The sequence below is a fragment of the Balaenoptera musculus genome, chromosome 18, assembly GCF_009873245.2.
Source record: "Balaenoptera musculus isolate JJ_BM4_2016_0621 chromosome 18, mBalMus1.pri.v3, whole genome shotgun sequence".
Classification (NCBI taxonomy): Eukaryota; Metazoa; Chordata; class Mammalia; order Artiodactyla; family Balaenopteridae; genus Balaenoptera; species Balaenoptera musculus.
The window spans coordinates 50519947-50537437 of NC_045802.1; the positions used below are offsets into that span (position 1 = coordinate 50519947).

General features: G+C 36.0%; 1 protein-coding gene across 1 annotated transcript in view; it reads right to left on the reverse strand.

Moving 5' to 3' along the window:
- MYCBP2 (MYC binding protein 2) overlaps nucleotides 1–17491 on the reverse strand; it is a 270931-nt gene that overhangs the window by 22541 nt on the left and 230899 nt on the right. The window contains 9 exon segments of the mRNA XM_036831466.1: nucleotides 7424–7522; nucleotides 7839–8078; nucleotides 9175–9240; nucleotides 11314–11538; nucleotides 11708–11864; nucleotides 12923–13083; nucleotides 14380–14529; nucleotides 15381–15580; nucleotides 16552–16709. Coding sequence (XP_036687361.1) covers nucleotides 7424–7522; nucleotides 7839–8078; nucleotides 9175–9240; nucleotides 11314–11538; nucleotides 11708–11864; nucleotides 12923–13083; nucleotides 14380–14529; nucleotides 15381–15580; nucleotides 16552–16709 — 1456 coding nt within the window.

Here is a 17491-nt window from a genome sequence, read left to right on the forward strand (position 1 = left end):
CTTTTTTACTAAAGAAAAATAAACTGCATATAAGCAAATACAGCATATCCATTAACATACATAGCAATATATGGATTATTTTACTTAATAAAAGAAAATGAAAAAGGAAAAATACATAAGAAATCCATTCTGATAAAAATTCTCAGCAAACTAGAAACAGAAGGAACCTCCTCAAACTGATTAAGAGCAGTTACAAAAAATCTATGGTGAAAGACTGAATACTTTCTTTTTACAATCTAGAAAAGGAAGACTAATCTCACTACTTTTATTCAACATGGTACTGAAGGTCTTAGCCAGTGCAATAACATAAGATTGGAAAGGAAGAAGTAAAACTGACTTTCTTTGAAGACTACATGATTATCTATGAAGAAAATGCCAAAGATACTACAAAAAAGCTTCCAGAACTAATAAGTGAATTTAAGGAGACCACAGGATATAGTTTTAATACAAAAAGTCAATTGTATTTTTATATACTAGAAATGAATAACTGGAAAGTGAAATTAAAGATATCATTTACAATAGCATCAAAACCATGAAATGTTTAGAGATCAATTTAATAAAATGTGTAAGACAGGTACACAGAACTGAACTATAAAACACTGCTGGCAGAAATTAAAGAAGATCTAAATAAATGGACAGATCTAAATAAGTATCATATTCATGGACAGGAACACTCAATATTAAGAGGTCAATTCTCCCCAAACCGACTTAGCACGTTGGTGCAATTCCAATCAATATTCCAGTAGGTTTCTTTCTTTCTTTCTTACTTACTTACTTATTTATTTATTTATTTGTTGGGGAGGAAGAAAGTGACAATCTGATTTTAAGCTTTCTATGGAAATGGGAAGGGACTTGGAATAGCCAAAACAACTTCGAAAAAGAACTTGATTGGAATCTTATCTCATGATTCTCTATAAAGCTACAGTAATCGAGACAGCCTGATGCTGGTGTAAGAATATACGTGTAGATTAATGAAACAGAATAGGGTTCAGAAAGAGACCTATACATTTATAGTGAATTGATTATTGATAAAGAATAGTCTTTTCATCAAATGGTAGTAGAAGAATTGAACATCTACATGCCAAAAAAATGAACCTCAACCCTTAGCTCATACTGTACAGAAAAACTTGAAATGTACATAGTTCTAAATAAAAGAACTAAAGTTCTAAGGTTTCTAGAAGAAAACAGGAGAAAATCTTTGTTACCTTAATTAGATAAGACACAAAAATCATGAGTCATTTAAAAAAATAGATAAACTGGACTTTATCAAAATTAAAAACTATCTCAGAACAGAATAAAAAAAAAAAAAATGAAGAGAACTGAGGACAGTCTCAGAGACCTCTGGGACAACATTAAACACACAAACGTTCGAATTATAGGGGTCCCAGAAGAAAAGAAAAAGAAAGGGACTGAGAAAATACTTGAAGAGATTATAGCTGAAAACTTCCCTAATATGGGAAAGGAAATAGTCAATCAAGTCCAGGAAGCGCAGACAGTCCCATACAGGATAAATCCAAGGAGAAACACGCCAAGACACATATTAATCAAACTATCAAAAATTAAATACAACGAAAAAATATTGAAAGCAGCAAGGGAAAAACAACAAATAACATACAAGGGAATCCCCATAAGCTTAACAGCTGATCTTTCAGCAGAAACTCTGCAAGCCAGAAGGGAGTGGCAGGACATATTTAAAGTGATGAAAGGGAAAAACCTACAACCAAGATTATTCTCCCCAGCAAGGATCTCATTCAGATTCGATGGAGAAATTAAAACCTTTACAGACAAGCAAAAGCTAAGAGAATTCAGCACCACCAAACCAGCTTTACAACAAATGCTAAAGGAACTTCTCTAGGCAGGAAACACAAGAGAAGGAAAAGACCAACAATAACAAACCCAAAACAATTAAGAAAATGGTAATAGGAACATACGTATCGATAACTACCTTAAATGTAAATGGATTTAATGCTCCAACCAAAACATATAGACTGGCTGAATGGATACAAAAACAAGACCCGTATATATGCTGTCTACAAGGGACCCACTTCAGACCTAGGGACACATAGAGACTGAAAATGAGGGGATGGAAAAAGATATTCCATGTAAACGGAAATCAAAAGAAAGCAGGGGTAGGAATTTTCATATCAGACAAAATAGACTTTAAAATAAAAACTATCACAAGAGACAGAGAAGGACACTACACAATAATCAAGGGATCAATCCAAGAAGAAGACATAACAATTGTAAATATTTAGGCACCCAACACAGGAGCACCTCAATACATAAGGCAAATGCTAACAGCCATAAAAGGGGACATCGACAGTAACACAGTCATAGTAGGGGACTTTAACACCCCACTTTCACCAACGGACAGATCACCCAAAATGAAAATAAATGAGGAAACACAAGCTTTAAATGATACATTAAACAAGAAGGACTTAACTGATACTTATAGGATATTCCATCCGAAAACAACAGAATACACTTTCTTCTCAAGTGCTCATGGACACTCTCCAGGATAGATCATATCTTGGGTCACAAATCAAGCCTTGGTAAATTTAAGAAAACTGAAATCGTATCAATTATCTTTTCTGACCACAATGGTATGAAACCAGATATCAATTACAGGAAAAAAATCTGTAAAAAATACAAACACATGGAGGCTAAACAACACGCTACTAAATAACCGAGAGATCACTGAAGAAATCAAAGGGGAAATCAAAAGATACCTAGAAACAAATGACAATGAAAACATGATGACCCAAAACCTATGGTATGCAGCAAAAGCAGTTTAAGAGGGAAGTTTATAGCAATACAATCCTAACTCAAGAAACAAGAAACATCTCAAATAAACAACCTAACCTTACACCTAAAGCAGTTACAGAAAGAACAAAAGAACCCCAAAATTAGCAGAAGGAGAGAAATCATAAAGATCAGATCATAAATAAACGAAAAGGAAATGAAGGAAACGATAGCAAAGATCAATACAACTAAAAGCTGGTTCTTTGAGAAGATAAACAAAATTGATAAACCATTAGCCAGACTCATCAAGAAAAAAAGGGAGAAAACTCAAATCAATAGAATTAGGAATGAAAAAGGAGAAGTTACAACAGACACTGCAGAAATACAAAGGATCATGAGAGATTACTACAAGCAACTCTATGCCAATAAAATGGACAACTTGGAAGAAATGGACAAATTCTTAGAAAAGTACAACCTTCCAAGACTGAACCAGGAAGAAATAGAAAATATAAACAGACCAATCCCAAGCACTGAAATTGAAACTGTGATTAAAAGTCTTCCAACAAACAAAAGCCCAGGACCAGATGGCTTCTTCACAGGCGAATTCTATCAAACATGTAGAGAAGAGCTAACACCTATCCTTCTCAAACTCTTCCAAAATATAGCAGAGGGAGGAACACTCCCAAACTCATTCTACGAGGCCACCATCACCCTGATACCAAAACCAGACAAAGATGTCACAAAAAAAGAAAACGACAGGCCAATATCAATGATGAACATAGATGCACAAATCCTCAACAAAATACTAGCAAACAGAATCCAACAGCATCTTAAAAGGATCATACATCATGACCAAGTGGGGTTCATCCCAGGAGTGCAAGGATTCTTCAATATACGCAAATCAATCAATGTGATACACCATATCAACCAGCTGAAGGATAAAAACCATATGATCATCTCAATAGATGCAGAAAAGGCTTTTGACAAAATTCAACACTGATTTATGATAAAAACCCTCCAGAAAGTAGGCATAGAGGGAACTTACCTCAACATAATAAAGGCCATATATGACAAACCCACAGCCAACATCGTTCTCAATGGTGAAAAACTAAAACCATTTCCACTAAGATCAGGAACAAGACAAGGTGGCCCACTCTCACCACTATTATTCAACAGAGTTTTGGAAGTTTTAGCTACAGCAATCGGAGACAAAAAAGAAATAAAAGGAATCGAAATCGGAAAAGAAGTAAAACTGTCACTATTTGCAGATGACATGATACTATACATAGAGAATCCTAAAGATGTTACCAGAAAACTACTAGAGCTGATCAATGAATTTGGTAAAGTAGCAGGATACAAAATTAATGCACAGAAATCTCTTGCATTCCTATACACTAATGATGAAAAATCTGAAAGAGAAATTAAGGAAACACTCCCATTTACCACTGCAACGAAAAGAATGAAAATACCTAGGAATAAAGCTATCTAAGGAGACAAAAGACTTGTATGCAGAAAACTAAGACACTGATGAAAGAAATTAAAGAGGACACCAACAGATGGAGAGATATACCATGTTCTTGGATTGGAAGAATCAACATTGTGAAAATGACTATACTACCCAAAGGAATCCACAGATTCAATACAAACCCTATCAAACTACCAACGGAATTTTTCACAGAACTAGAACAAAAAATTTCACAATGTGTATGGATACACAAAAGACCCCGAATAGCCAAAGCAATCTTGAGAAAGAAAAACGGAGCTGGAGGAATCAGGCTCTTGGACTTCAGACTATACTACAAAGCTACAGTAATCAAGACAGTATGGTACTTGCACAAAAACAGAAATATAGATCAATGGAACAGGACAGAAAGCCCAGAGGTAAACACACGCACATATGGTCACCTTATCTTTGATAAAGGAGGCAAGAATATAAAACGGAGAAAAGACAGCCTCTTCAATAAGTGGTGCTGGGAAAACTGGACAGCTACAGGTAAAAGAATGAAATTAGAACACTCCCTAACACCATACACAAAAATACACTCAAAATGGATTAAAGACGTAAATGTAAGGCCAGACACTATAAAACTCTTTGAGGAAAACATAGGCAGAACAGTCTTAGGACATAAATCACAGCAAGATCCTTTTTGACCCACCTCCTAGAGAAATGGAAATAGAAACAAAAATAAACAAATGGGACCTAATGAAACTTAAAAGCTTTTGCATAGCAAAGGAAACCATAAACAAGATGAAAAGACGGCACTCAGAATGGGAGAAAATATTTGCAAACAAAGCAACTGACAAAGGATTTATCTCCAAGATTTACAAGCAGCTCATGCAGGTCAATATCAAAAAAAACAACAACAACAAACAACCCAGTCCAAAAATGGGCAGAAGACCTAAATAGACATTTCTCCAAAGAAGATATAGATTGCCAACAAACACATGAAATTGAGTTATTTGTAGTGAGGTGGATGGACCCAGAGACTGTCATACAGAGGGAAGTCAGTCAGAAAGAGAAAAACAAATACTGTACGCTAACACATATTTATGGAATAAAAAAAAAAAAAAAAAAAAGGTTCTGAAGAACCTAGGGGCAGGACAGGAATAAATAAAGACACAGACATAGAGAATGGACTTGAGGACACGGGGAGGGGGAAGGGTAAGCTGGGACAAAGCAGGAGAGTGGCATGGACATATATACACTACCACATGTAAAATAGATAGCTAGTGGGAAGCAGCTGCATAGCACAGGGAGATCAGCTCGGTGCTCTGTGACCACCTAGAGGAGTGGGATAGGGAGGGTGGGAGGGAGATGCAAGAGGGAGGAGATATGGGGATATATGTATACGTATAGCTGATTCACTTTGTTATAAAGCAGAAACTAACACATCATTGTAAAGCAATTATACTCCAATAAAGATGTTAAAAAAAAAGACCATATTAAAAAAAATAATAAAAAGGCTACTTTCTACAGGGGGTTCCATTAAATAACACCTGGGAAAAGGCAACACTATAGGGGCAGAAAATAGCTCAGTGGTTGCCAGGGGCTAGGAATGAGATGAGGGGATTGAATCCAAAGGAACAACGGGGAAATTCTGGGAGAGATGTGTTTTAAAACTTGCTTGTAATGATTTCACCACTGTATACATTGGTCAAAATTTGAAACGATGCAGTTTAAGAAGATGAATTTTTTGTATGTAAATTTTACTTCAAAAACCTGACTTATAAAATGATTCCCTTAAAAGTTATGTTATCTCACCAGCATTGAACCACTAGCATAACCTTTCCTATTCAATCTTAATGCCTCAGCATACACTCTCCTACAGTTAGGCCAGCCTCTTCAAGGCGCCCTTGCTCCCATCCTATTAATCTGTCTGTCATCCATTCTCTTTCAGGTCTAACTGCTTCTAATATCCCCCAAGAAGCCTTCTCTGACCACTCCAGGGCACAATAACCTCAATGTACTCTGAAATCCTGACATGAAACTGACATGCAATTTTTCACACATTTAATAAGTAGATTATATACTGTAGAGTATTCCTGTTGATCCGCTTTTGGGAGGGAGGGGATGGACTGTTCACATCTAAGAACAGAAGGTAAGCTTTTTGAGGGCTTGTTACCAGCTCGTAAGGTTATTTAGCAAAGAACTGACATTTGTTAAAATTCAGCTGATTTAATGAGTAGTTATTCAGTCTTGCAGTCGTGCAAATATCTCCTAAAGATGCTGAAAAAAATTACCAGAGTTTATGAAATCCCATTTTTTTTTTTTTTTTTACAGAACCCAAATAGAAAAATGTGGATGATTTAGATGTTACTGTATCAGAAGGCACAGGGTTAGCCTAGGTAAGTCCTTGAAATTATCTTTCAAAGGGCTGTCAAGTTGATTATTTACAGCATCTAAAGACACAAGAATATGAAGACTAGTCAGAGTTGAACTCTCTTTTTGAAAATGGATGAGGTTCTCCTCTTAGATATAGTGCTTTAGTTTAGACCAAATAAGTTAGGCAAATGCATTTTAGAAGAAATTTCAAGAACAGTATAAAGAACAGGTTATTCCAATAAAAATTTACTGAACACATGTGTGTTTATGCCATGGTGGATATAAAGACAAACCAGACATGTACTTTGTCTTTAAGAAGGTATAATTAAGTAGAAGATATAAAACATGTATACAAATAAACCTAACAAGAGAGAAACCAAGAAGAGACACAGAAATTACTATGAAGCTTAGCAGAGGACATACTACTTTGTGTCTTCTCCATGACCTTCTTTATGATTTCCCCTGAACAATCATAAAGGAGGCTCATGGAGAAGACAGTATTTTTGAGCTGAACCGTGAAGGACAGAGAAGATGGCGGAAGGCGCACATCACAGTCAATGACGAAGCTGATTTTACAAATGTCAACATTTGAACACAACAGCCCAACGTTTAGAGCAAATTTTGTTGCTACTTAAAATACTAGCTAGATCATACATGAACAAAAAGTGAATATCTTCTGATAGTTCCTTCATCTTCTTTCTAATTAAAGTAAAAACTATTAACTTTAGTTTTAGTTAAAGATACAGAAACTAGTATCACATATACATTAAAATACACAGCAATACATGGATTATTTCAGTGAACAAAAGTAACAAAGTGGAAAAGGGAAATAAATATTTTTAGAATATAAATAAATACATTGTATACTTTTTCTTCTCCTTCAGGTGATGACAATAGTGCTTTTTCCTCTTGTTCTGGTGTGGGTTCAGCATCTCCAGAGATGAGCTTTCCAAATACCTGGTGGAGAAGAGAGGGAGGTGAGAACAACTCAATGGCAGAACCTCCTCTGAGAAGGCTAGAGGACTCAGTAGCTGGCTCTGTGGGCTTTATGCTACTAGGCTATTCCTACTGCACACCTCTACTCTTCAGGAGATGAATGCAAAATGAAATACAAGAATTCAGGGCTATGAGAAGAAAAAAACGGGCCATGTTTGTAGCCAGCAACCTCTAACAAGCTTTCCAAAATATTTTGTTAACCTCTTGATATTACTGTTGAAGTAGTATATTATTTCAATTTATCCTGTGCTAGAAAATGTGTAGTAAGGACACTCACCTGTGATGTAATAAGTCTGAACACTCGTAGAGTCTCAGCTTCACAGTTCCTTTGCTGGGCCACACTGGCTGAAATCTGGCCAGCAATTTTTGTGCTTTCGCCATCCTTCCAGCCCAGAACCTTAACTTGTCGAACTCTCAGTGTATTTTCTGGGCCCTTTAATTCAATTTTGATGATGTGATTATCCCCTCCTGGAAGTTCACTTGTTACCCAACCAATGTGCCTGGAATCCAGATCAACCTAGGAGAGGAGAAAAGGGATAGAAACCTGATACAGGTGTACTACTATTTTATCACTGTCCTAGACTTTGCATTAATAACAGTAAGCTCAAATAACAAATAATTGTACCCAGAGAAAAGTTTATTAGATTATTTCACACTGATTATCTTATTTAAACCTTGTGAGGATAATACAATACTATAGTAGCTACAGATGAAGAAAGTGAGGTTAACACAGATGGCAGATGTCTAGTAAGCGATGGAGTTGAGAATTCAAATGCAGGTCTGCTTACTGTATGGCTTCTGAGCACAAGTTACATAAGTGAAACCACTGCAAACAATTTACATGACTGTACCTACACTGACTGTAAGTAGAAATACTCACATGATCAGCAATGAAGTCCTGTTTTGTGCATCTTCACATGAAAGCACATTTAAATAAAGCAAGGATTTTTGCTGTGCAGTTACTTAATATATTTTACTTTTGAAGAAAAATTATATAATATGTAAATTCACATTGGTCATTACTTATTTCAGTATATTTCATTGAGAATACAACTTTTTTTCAAGGATTATATTTCAGTGTACTGTAAAATGGTTTTTGACACTATTCACTCACAAGTAAGTGAGTTTATACAGAATCTCGGTCACATGCCCAAATAGAATTTAACTTGTTTCTAGAGTTGGTTTGTAAATTGACTTTCAACCTGGATATAGTCGCAGTGTTATAACTGAAAGATTTTCAAGCTACAGGACAACAACCTACATTTCAACCTGAAGTGTGGGTGAATTAAGATGACAGTTGTGAATCAGATCTGTGATGAATTTTAAGGCACCCTGCATCTCTGCAGGGGAGCAGGAGTCAGGGTGGAGGGCTATAGGCATGGTATACTTGCTCATCACTAGAGAAATTTAGGGAAATAATGGGTAAGATGTTTAGAACAGAGATGGTTGTAACTATTCCTATACATGGACCATTTGCCAATTTAGTGTTTTGTAAATAGACGATTTCCTATAATACTTGGGTGGCATGCCAAAATTAGAACTCAACAGTGGAGAATGAGAAGAAGAAATTTCTCCCTGGGCAGTAAAACATTTAATGACAAAGTTTTAATTACCTGCTTTATTCTGCACAAATCTTCTACTGCTTTGCCAGTTAAGAAGGTCATTGAGGTAACTTTATTCTGAAATAAACAATTCAAAATAGTTACTATGCCATGTTCCTGGCTCCAGAACTGACAGTGATTTCGTACAGCCTATCAATATAACATCAACTCTTCTGCCTGTCTTTTACGGTCCTTCCTAACTGACTTCATTCCATCTGTCCAACCAACGACAGTTCCTACAACTCCAGTCTTTTCTTTTTCTCACAAACTCCATCTTGAATCTCACATTTCAGCCCTTCTCTATGGGCTCTGAGAGAGGAGGTTGGCATTCCCTCTTTTTATCCAAAGTCTAATCATTTAAATTCTATCTTTATCATGAAGCCTTTCAGCAACTTGCCTTGCTACTCATGTCCCATTTTTATCACATTATTCTCATTGTTTCCGGCTGTAAAAAGGAGGAAGACAGGTAGCTTAGGCAACAAATACTTGTGAGCATCACGATGGACCCAGACGGCCTTAGGGACTTGGAGAAAGATATATGAGAGGGATAGGTTCTATCCCCTCGAGATCCTTGTCAAACTAGGGAAGGAACATTAACACACAAAGTAAAATATCAAAAGAAATTCAATACCTTTAAGTACTGAAAAGAGTCACACTGGTACTAGAGCCAGAGACCTTAAGTCTGAGTAAGTTTTATGCCAAACACATCAAGAAAGAGACCGACATACTAATTCCTTGGAGAGCTGCATACTTTAAGTGCTATAGGCTGATGCAATTCAAATCAACAAGTGCTGTGTTTATGGCAGTGTGGGTGGGCAGGCTGGGGGGACACAGAGGTATGTAAGTCTTAATGATGCATAGAAATCAGAGGAGGTTTCCTAAAAGAAAAGCTGATGTCAGCATACATACTGGGGCTTTTAAAAATGAATATTATCATGATTATCTCTCATAAAAGACAAAAATGTCAAATTGAGTGCAACCATTGTTTTGAGGGAAAGTGTGTCCTAGCTTACAACATGAATCAAAGATAACACTGTACTGAGCAGTGAGCTCCTGACAGAAAAATGTTTTGATTTGTTATACTTGACTTTCAAGTAAGATAAAGTAGTTGTACCAACTGAACTGCTGGGTCTCATGAGGAGGTAAGCTAGTGATATACTAGCTAGGCCTTTATTCCTTATTCAATCTGAGCTGATGGACAGAAGCTGGGGTGACCGTGGACGGCAAGGAGTGCTCTGACTGCACACTGAACTTCTGTGGTTGGCGTTCCCCACACAGGAGACCCAAGCCCATCACTTTGGCTGTCCCTGGGAAAGGAAACACACAAATGGGACCAGAGCAGCTTGGCAATGGCCCAAGGGGACTTATTAATACTATATCTGCTAGCAAGCCACTTCCATTCAGAGGGAAAAAAATCCCAAGAAGTATTCTTCCCCAGGAATGGGGTAAAAGCGTGGGAGTTTGGTAGCTGGTGCTACTTTTTTCTCGGCTCTGAACACTCAAGTAAATAGGATGCTTTTTCCTGTTCAGTGCTTTTTGTAGAAGAGTGCTCAATTCAGTGGAAACATGTAGACAGGCTAGAGCTAGGGAGAATATAAAGTATGATGACTTAGGTTAGTCCAGGAACTTCCCCCAATTCCCTCATGATGGCCGGGGGTGAGGATTAACAACTGAAAGCTAATTACACTATCAGTCAAAGTGTATTAAGTGACATCAGAGTAATATAAAAAAGAACCCAGAGGAGAGAAAGAGTAATTTTTATAGATGAGGTACTGGGAGAGGATTTGTCTATCGGGTCTTAGATTTGGGAAGGATATGAAAAGCAGAGTTTAAGGAGAGGACTTCCAGGCCAAGGAAATAGCTTGAACAGGGGCATGGAGGTAAAAAAAATCATGGACTAGATATTTATATTGCTTAGCTATAGCCATGGTATATTCGTAATCAGACCTTGGCTTAGAATTGGTATTCCACAGTGCTCCCAGTCATATCAACCTGTTTTTAGACTTAAGATTTATTTTAGAACTATAACAATATAGTTTGGTTGGTGAATTCCAGATGAAAATCTTTTTGCTAAAACTCAGAAATGAGACTGCATGATAAATAAAGGTCTAAAAAGAACTAACGAACCACAAAGTAAGTTTCCTTTCTTACCCCAAGATCTCGGGAATTGTCCACATGAACAGATACATAGCGGGCATTGATTCCTTTCACACAGTTGATGGTGACGTTCTTAGTTTTGTTTTTATCCTCATCTCCTGATTCCCAGAAGGTTTCTGTGGAACCATCTGTCAAACTGCCAATCATGGCAGGTCGGCTAGAAGTTTTTATGTCAACAATGCTGGTTAAGTCCTTTAAGCACATTACAATGCATAATTCCTACCAGAAACAAATATACATAATTATAACACTCAAATGGACATCTCCCATGATAATAAAACGAACAGACATGAGATAAGAAATAGCGGTAAGAATCAAATTATTTAGAAGTAATTTTCAGTTTCTTCTTCAATACATTGTTGAGTATTAACAGTGCTAAATGACTGACCTGACTCATAGCTTCAAAGCCAGACTGTATGCTGATGCTGAAACTCTCCTCACTGTCTCCATCATCTGATTTTGACAAAATATTGTTAATGTGGTGAAAGACGTTGCTCTGATGGAGGAACTGGTGATCAGATTGCTTGAATTTCAGACTCCAGCATCTAAAAAGGCGTAAGTAATACATTAAAAAATTCTTTTTTGGGAACCTCTAAGGAATTCCTGGAAAAAAGCACTCTACAGCTAATATTTCAAGAAATCTTAATGCTCTAGGTACAAAAAATACAAATTTTAAAAATTCAAGAAACAAAATTATTTCTACTGGCTTTTATTCTTTTTTTTTTTTTTTTTTGAGAAATGAAGGTCATTTCTTTCGAACAATATAAATTCTAAGGAAAGTTCACCCGTTTTCAAGCTGGATACATGAAGGTCAAGGCTACAGAAGCAAAAAAGGTAATAAATCAGTTTTGTAGACAAGTGTTACCCCAACTATAAGAGTCTCTTAAATGTATTAGTCTTACAGTTCCGTACTAATCCATCAGAGTATAACACACTTTGTACTTCAAAAATCTTGCGAGGAGGAAACAAAATCTCCTCTCTGCTGGTCTTATCGTTAGGGATGTGGGTAGCCAAAATCACTCCTTCAACCTATTTCTTATAAAAATCAGTGGAGGATTTATTTACATGTGTAATCTAGTACATGGCTCTAATGACAAGGTCCACAATGTAAAAGTAATGCTGAATCTCAGCAGGTTTGGACTTAAAAGGAGGCGATGCTCTTCAATGTAGTTTTAGGATTGGCTGCATATGACTAGGCTCTATTTCTCTTGATATTCTTTTCAATTCAAAATCCTATTTTGATTTCTATTTTTGAGATTTCATTCCCTCTCCCTTTTTGTGACATTTAAGACTCCACTGTTGCGTAGCACTGAGACACGTGATTTCGGGTAGAAGAGAGGGGAAAGTGAGGAAGACTGCTACAGACTGTGATAATTTAGAGGACTAAGCAGTATATTATCCACATTTTTCAGAGGGGCCAACCGGCATGAACTAAAAAGAAGGACAATTCTAAATTATGACAGTCATGAGGGAGGCACCATTCATATAATGCAGATATTCTTTCTATCTTACTATTTAAAGAGGTCTTTCAAGCATTTTGTGCTTTGACTACTCCACAAAATCCCTTTTCCAGGGTACCTACAATACTTAGATATGAGATTACCTCAGGGCCATTTGCTGTAACGAACTGCCACTGGGGAGAGACATCATAAGATCAGAGATGGTTTGAAGTAAGCGGTGAAATGTATGTGGTAAAGGATGAGCAGCTTCCCCTGCAATCACTATATCCGAGAGTGGATGTTCACATACTCTTGTATCTTTCTCCTAAGACAGAAATTGAAAGCAAGTTGATCCATTTGTCTGCTGGAAGGAATTTTCCCCACACAAAAAAATGTATACTTCAAGGGTACTCATGTAACAGAAATGTAAACAAAATCAAACCATACCCAAGACATCCATTAAGATTAACTAATTACGTCTGTATTATTTTAAAGGAAAAAGTGATAAGGTAACCTATAAATAAAATCACCAAACAAATAAATGCCACATATGAGTATCAATTCCAGTGTGCTCACTAATCTACTAGCAGAAATGAGCCGTTCCCTTCAGCTGAGCCTCACCCAAATTGCTGATCCACAGAGCTGTAAGCCAATAAGCAAGTGTTTTCATCCACTGGGTTTTGGGGTGGTTTGTTACACAGGAATAGAGAGCTCTCATGAATGTGTGATAATCTCACACTGTAATTGTGGATATTTTTTTCTGTTTTTCCTTGCAGCTCTGTTGATTTTTACTTCTTGAAAGGCTATGTTATTAACTACAAACATACATTAACTACACAGAACTACTCTTATCATTTTGTAGAAAGCCTCTTTACCCCTACTGATAATTCTGTCTTGAAGTCTGTTTTTTTCTGATGTTAAACTAGCCGTAGCAACCTAATTTTGGTTGGTATTTACCCAGTACATCTTTTTCTACTTTTAATCTTCCTCTATCCTTGTGTTTTAGATGTGATGCTTATAAACAGTATCTAGCTTTTGTTTTTTTCTGCCTATTCTGACAGTCTTTTAAATGGAGGATTTAGTCCTCTACTTTTTTTATTCTAGAAATAGAAATGTGGCCCGCAAGTCACAGCTACAGAGGTGGAAATGGGGCTGGAATCCAGGCTTCCAGGGTCCAAGTTCAATGCTTTTCCATTATACAGGCTGCCTCCTATAAAATACAAGTCCCTTCTAGCCAAAGATTTTTGAATTTCATGTCCCTACACAGTATCATTTTCACTCTCTGTACCTTACAGTAATGTTGTAAAGTAGACTGATCTTCTCTGTAATAATGTTGCCCTGTTTATCTGTCTTATACTGCACTGTGATAGTGTTTATCTTGCAGTTGATTGCTTCGAGACAGTGATGGCTAGTGAGAAATCAGAATTGACTGACAGCGTTTTTGGAGACAGAAAACTTTCACTCAGCATAGTTAATGTGTTGCTCATAGCATTGAAATTTTATTCCTGCCTTTAAGTTATATAATCTGTGAATGACCTCATGAAAATTACTGTATTATCTGAAAGTAGTTCTACTTTTCTATAAAAATATGGACAATTAAAAAACCAAGAACCTCACTTACTTGTTCTGCATTTTCTTTGTTTGTTTTATTTTCCTCATCCTCTTCTTCTTCTGGTTCCACTGGAGCAGGAGTCAGTGATGCCACAAAATGCCACAGAATATCATGGAGAGAAGTTGTTTGGATGACATTACACAGAAGCCAGTTGAAAGCCTGGATAAATGATGGTTAAATAAGTCCGAGATAAAAAGAAAATATACGAGTGAACATAGCAGGACTTTTCTTATTCGGAAACAAAGAACCTTCCTGGACTAAGTCTTTTAAGGAAAGATACTAGGAAGTCTGATCTTCATTTCACTGAAAGTACACTGAACTTACACAGTCAATAATTTTGGGCCTAATTAAAAAATTAATAATAATAGGGAAAATAATACCTATGAAATGCAATACCAAAATACTTTCCCAAAATACTTTTTATTTCAAATATTTGTCTTCATATTAATTTACCCAATGCACATTTTTTTTCCAACTTGCATTCAGGATCAACACAGAATGTTTCTTAAGTTCTACACGAGCTACCATTTACTTAAATAAACTCATATTGCTCCCATTGATGAAATGGCAGGTTACCTCCTACTCATGATAAAGAAAAAAAATTTATTACATATAAGTCTATGATATATAGCAATCCATTTCCAGAGACTCAGATAAGGGATTACTGTTAAATTTACAACTCAAAAGCCCACTTTTCATCCCCTTTGCAGGATTATTCTAACTGAAAAGACTCTGCGATTACAAAAAGCTTTTTTAAAAAGATATTATCAGGATTCAAATAATGAAGCAATGCAGAAATAAAGTTTTTTAGAGCGCTTAACTATGAAACTCTAAATTCATTTATATTCAAAAACTTGAGTTTAATTTTGTTGCGAGCACGATATTTTCTATTCACTGAAGTCTCTTAATTTGTCACAATTTCTGTTTGGTAAAAAAGGGACAGCATTAAATAGAATCATCACATGAATTGTATGATGAATGAATCAATAATCCTATTAATGTATTCTTACCTCCATAGCAAAAACTCGACAAGCAGATTTCCTTAAGGCCTGTTTCATTGCTATTTCAAGACCTTCCAGATCATGATGCTGTATAACAAAGGCTAAAACTGGCCACTGGAAATTTCGTTCTCCTTTGGAAAGAGAGCTGTGGGCTGAGATTAGCCGGGAAAGCTCAGGAGATGGATGTCTCAAGAGGGAAGAACCGACTTCTATTTAAAGGGAAAAAAAAAAAAAAAAAAAAGAAAATTATTAACTTTTATAGGTAATACATATGATTAATGTATTTAAGATGATATTAATGAATAGTATCTAGCTTATTCACTTTAGAGTCTTTGCAGTTTTTTTGTTTTTATTTTTGCAGGTCTGAATCTAAAGTCCATGCTTTCTAAAACACTAAACATGAAGTGATTTATCTTCTCCCTAAATGGAATCTACATCTTATCCCCATCATTTTCTACAGGACTGCTTTATAACAAATGGTACCTCAATAAGAGCTCAAAAATACTTGTTGAATGAACCTAGAAATCATTAATATTTGATTATCCTCAATAATATTTTCCTTGAAGATCTTCAATAAGATACATAATCATTTACCTATAAATATTAGGTCAGATCTTCATTTACTAAGTGGTTGGCCTGATAAATCATTAACGTATTATCCTTTTTTTTTCTTGGGTTTCTTTATTCTTGAGACAGAATCAATCAGCCCCAGTTTGAGGCTGTTGATGCCAATTGGTCCAGATTATCTAACATTTTTACTGATTAAGAGCTAGCCATATCCCCAGTTTTTATTATCTATTTGAGTGGTAGTAGCCACAGGAGTTACAAGCTTCTATTGCGAGTGGGAAGATCACTGTGAAAGTGTTAAGTCATTGGAGCTGCTGGTTCACTGAAGCTTAGTGGAAGGGAGAATGGTAGCAATATTTGGCTTAGATATCTAACAAGTAATGTACTTTAAAGGTCAATTTATTCTTAAACAACCCTGGACGATCTCTGGGTGTCTCTTCCAACTGAGATGTGAAATTTAGAGAGGCACATTTATGGCTAAGTCACATAAAAGGAATGTCTACCACAATTTAAAATTAATCCATTCCTCTGCCTTCAAAAATTAGATTTTAAAAAATATCTACAAATAAAACCATTTGGATCACTCAATCTTCTTTTTTATCTTTATACTTACCAGTGTCTCCACTGTTAACTCTTCTTCTAGGAATGGCTTTAACTCGTGCAGGTAAAATGGAGTGTTGTTTATCATATTCAGAAGCAACAACTGAGTATGATCTTTGGAAGACAGTTCTCTTGGCAAGATCAGTATCAGTTATGGGACTGGTTTCCAAACTGCAGATAGAACAAGATGACAGATAAAAACTCAAGAGAAAAAGTGAATGATGTGATACTATATTTATTTAGTTTTTAATAGTGTAGTCAAATACGGGAACCTGTATTTCATGTGGAAGAATACAAATTCAAAGCCAACTTGACACTCTCTCTTTAAGTCATAATTTGATCTTTCCAAATGTAGCCACATTTTGACTGATTTCAGAACTGCATCTTAAAACTTTTAGTTTTCTTAAATCTACTTTGCATTTCAAATGAAAACGAAGAAACGGCTTCAAATGTTCTAAGCTCCTTTCAGAATCAAAAGCACCGTGGTGGAAGACATGTGTCATGATATTCAGGAAAATCAGGCAGATATATTCATAACAGCACTGAATAGAAAGAAAATGGATATGTACCTACAGAGCCCTAATAAAATGAAAAGTGAAAGGACGCAATTTTCCTTTGGTGCTGAGTGTTCTGTGAGGTTTCTCATTCTTTGGGGGTGCCGCCCAAAGCCCGTCCAGAGCGTGGCTGCACCAAAGTGTACTGAGAGGTGACAAACTGAATTCCAGTGTCAGTTATATTATACTTACGTCCATATGAGAACTCAATGGTTTTCAGGCGGGCTTTAGGAAACCAACAATTTTCTATTTACTATGGCGGCATTCAAAAACACTTGAAAAAGTATTAAGATGGTTATATAATTTTCTTTATTGAGACATTTTATAAAAAAGAGAAATACCTTTCTTCACTTTCTAAGGCAAATTTATAAACTATTCTTTTCAATGTATTCTTTTCTC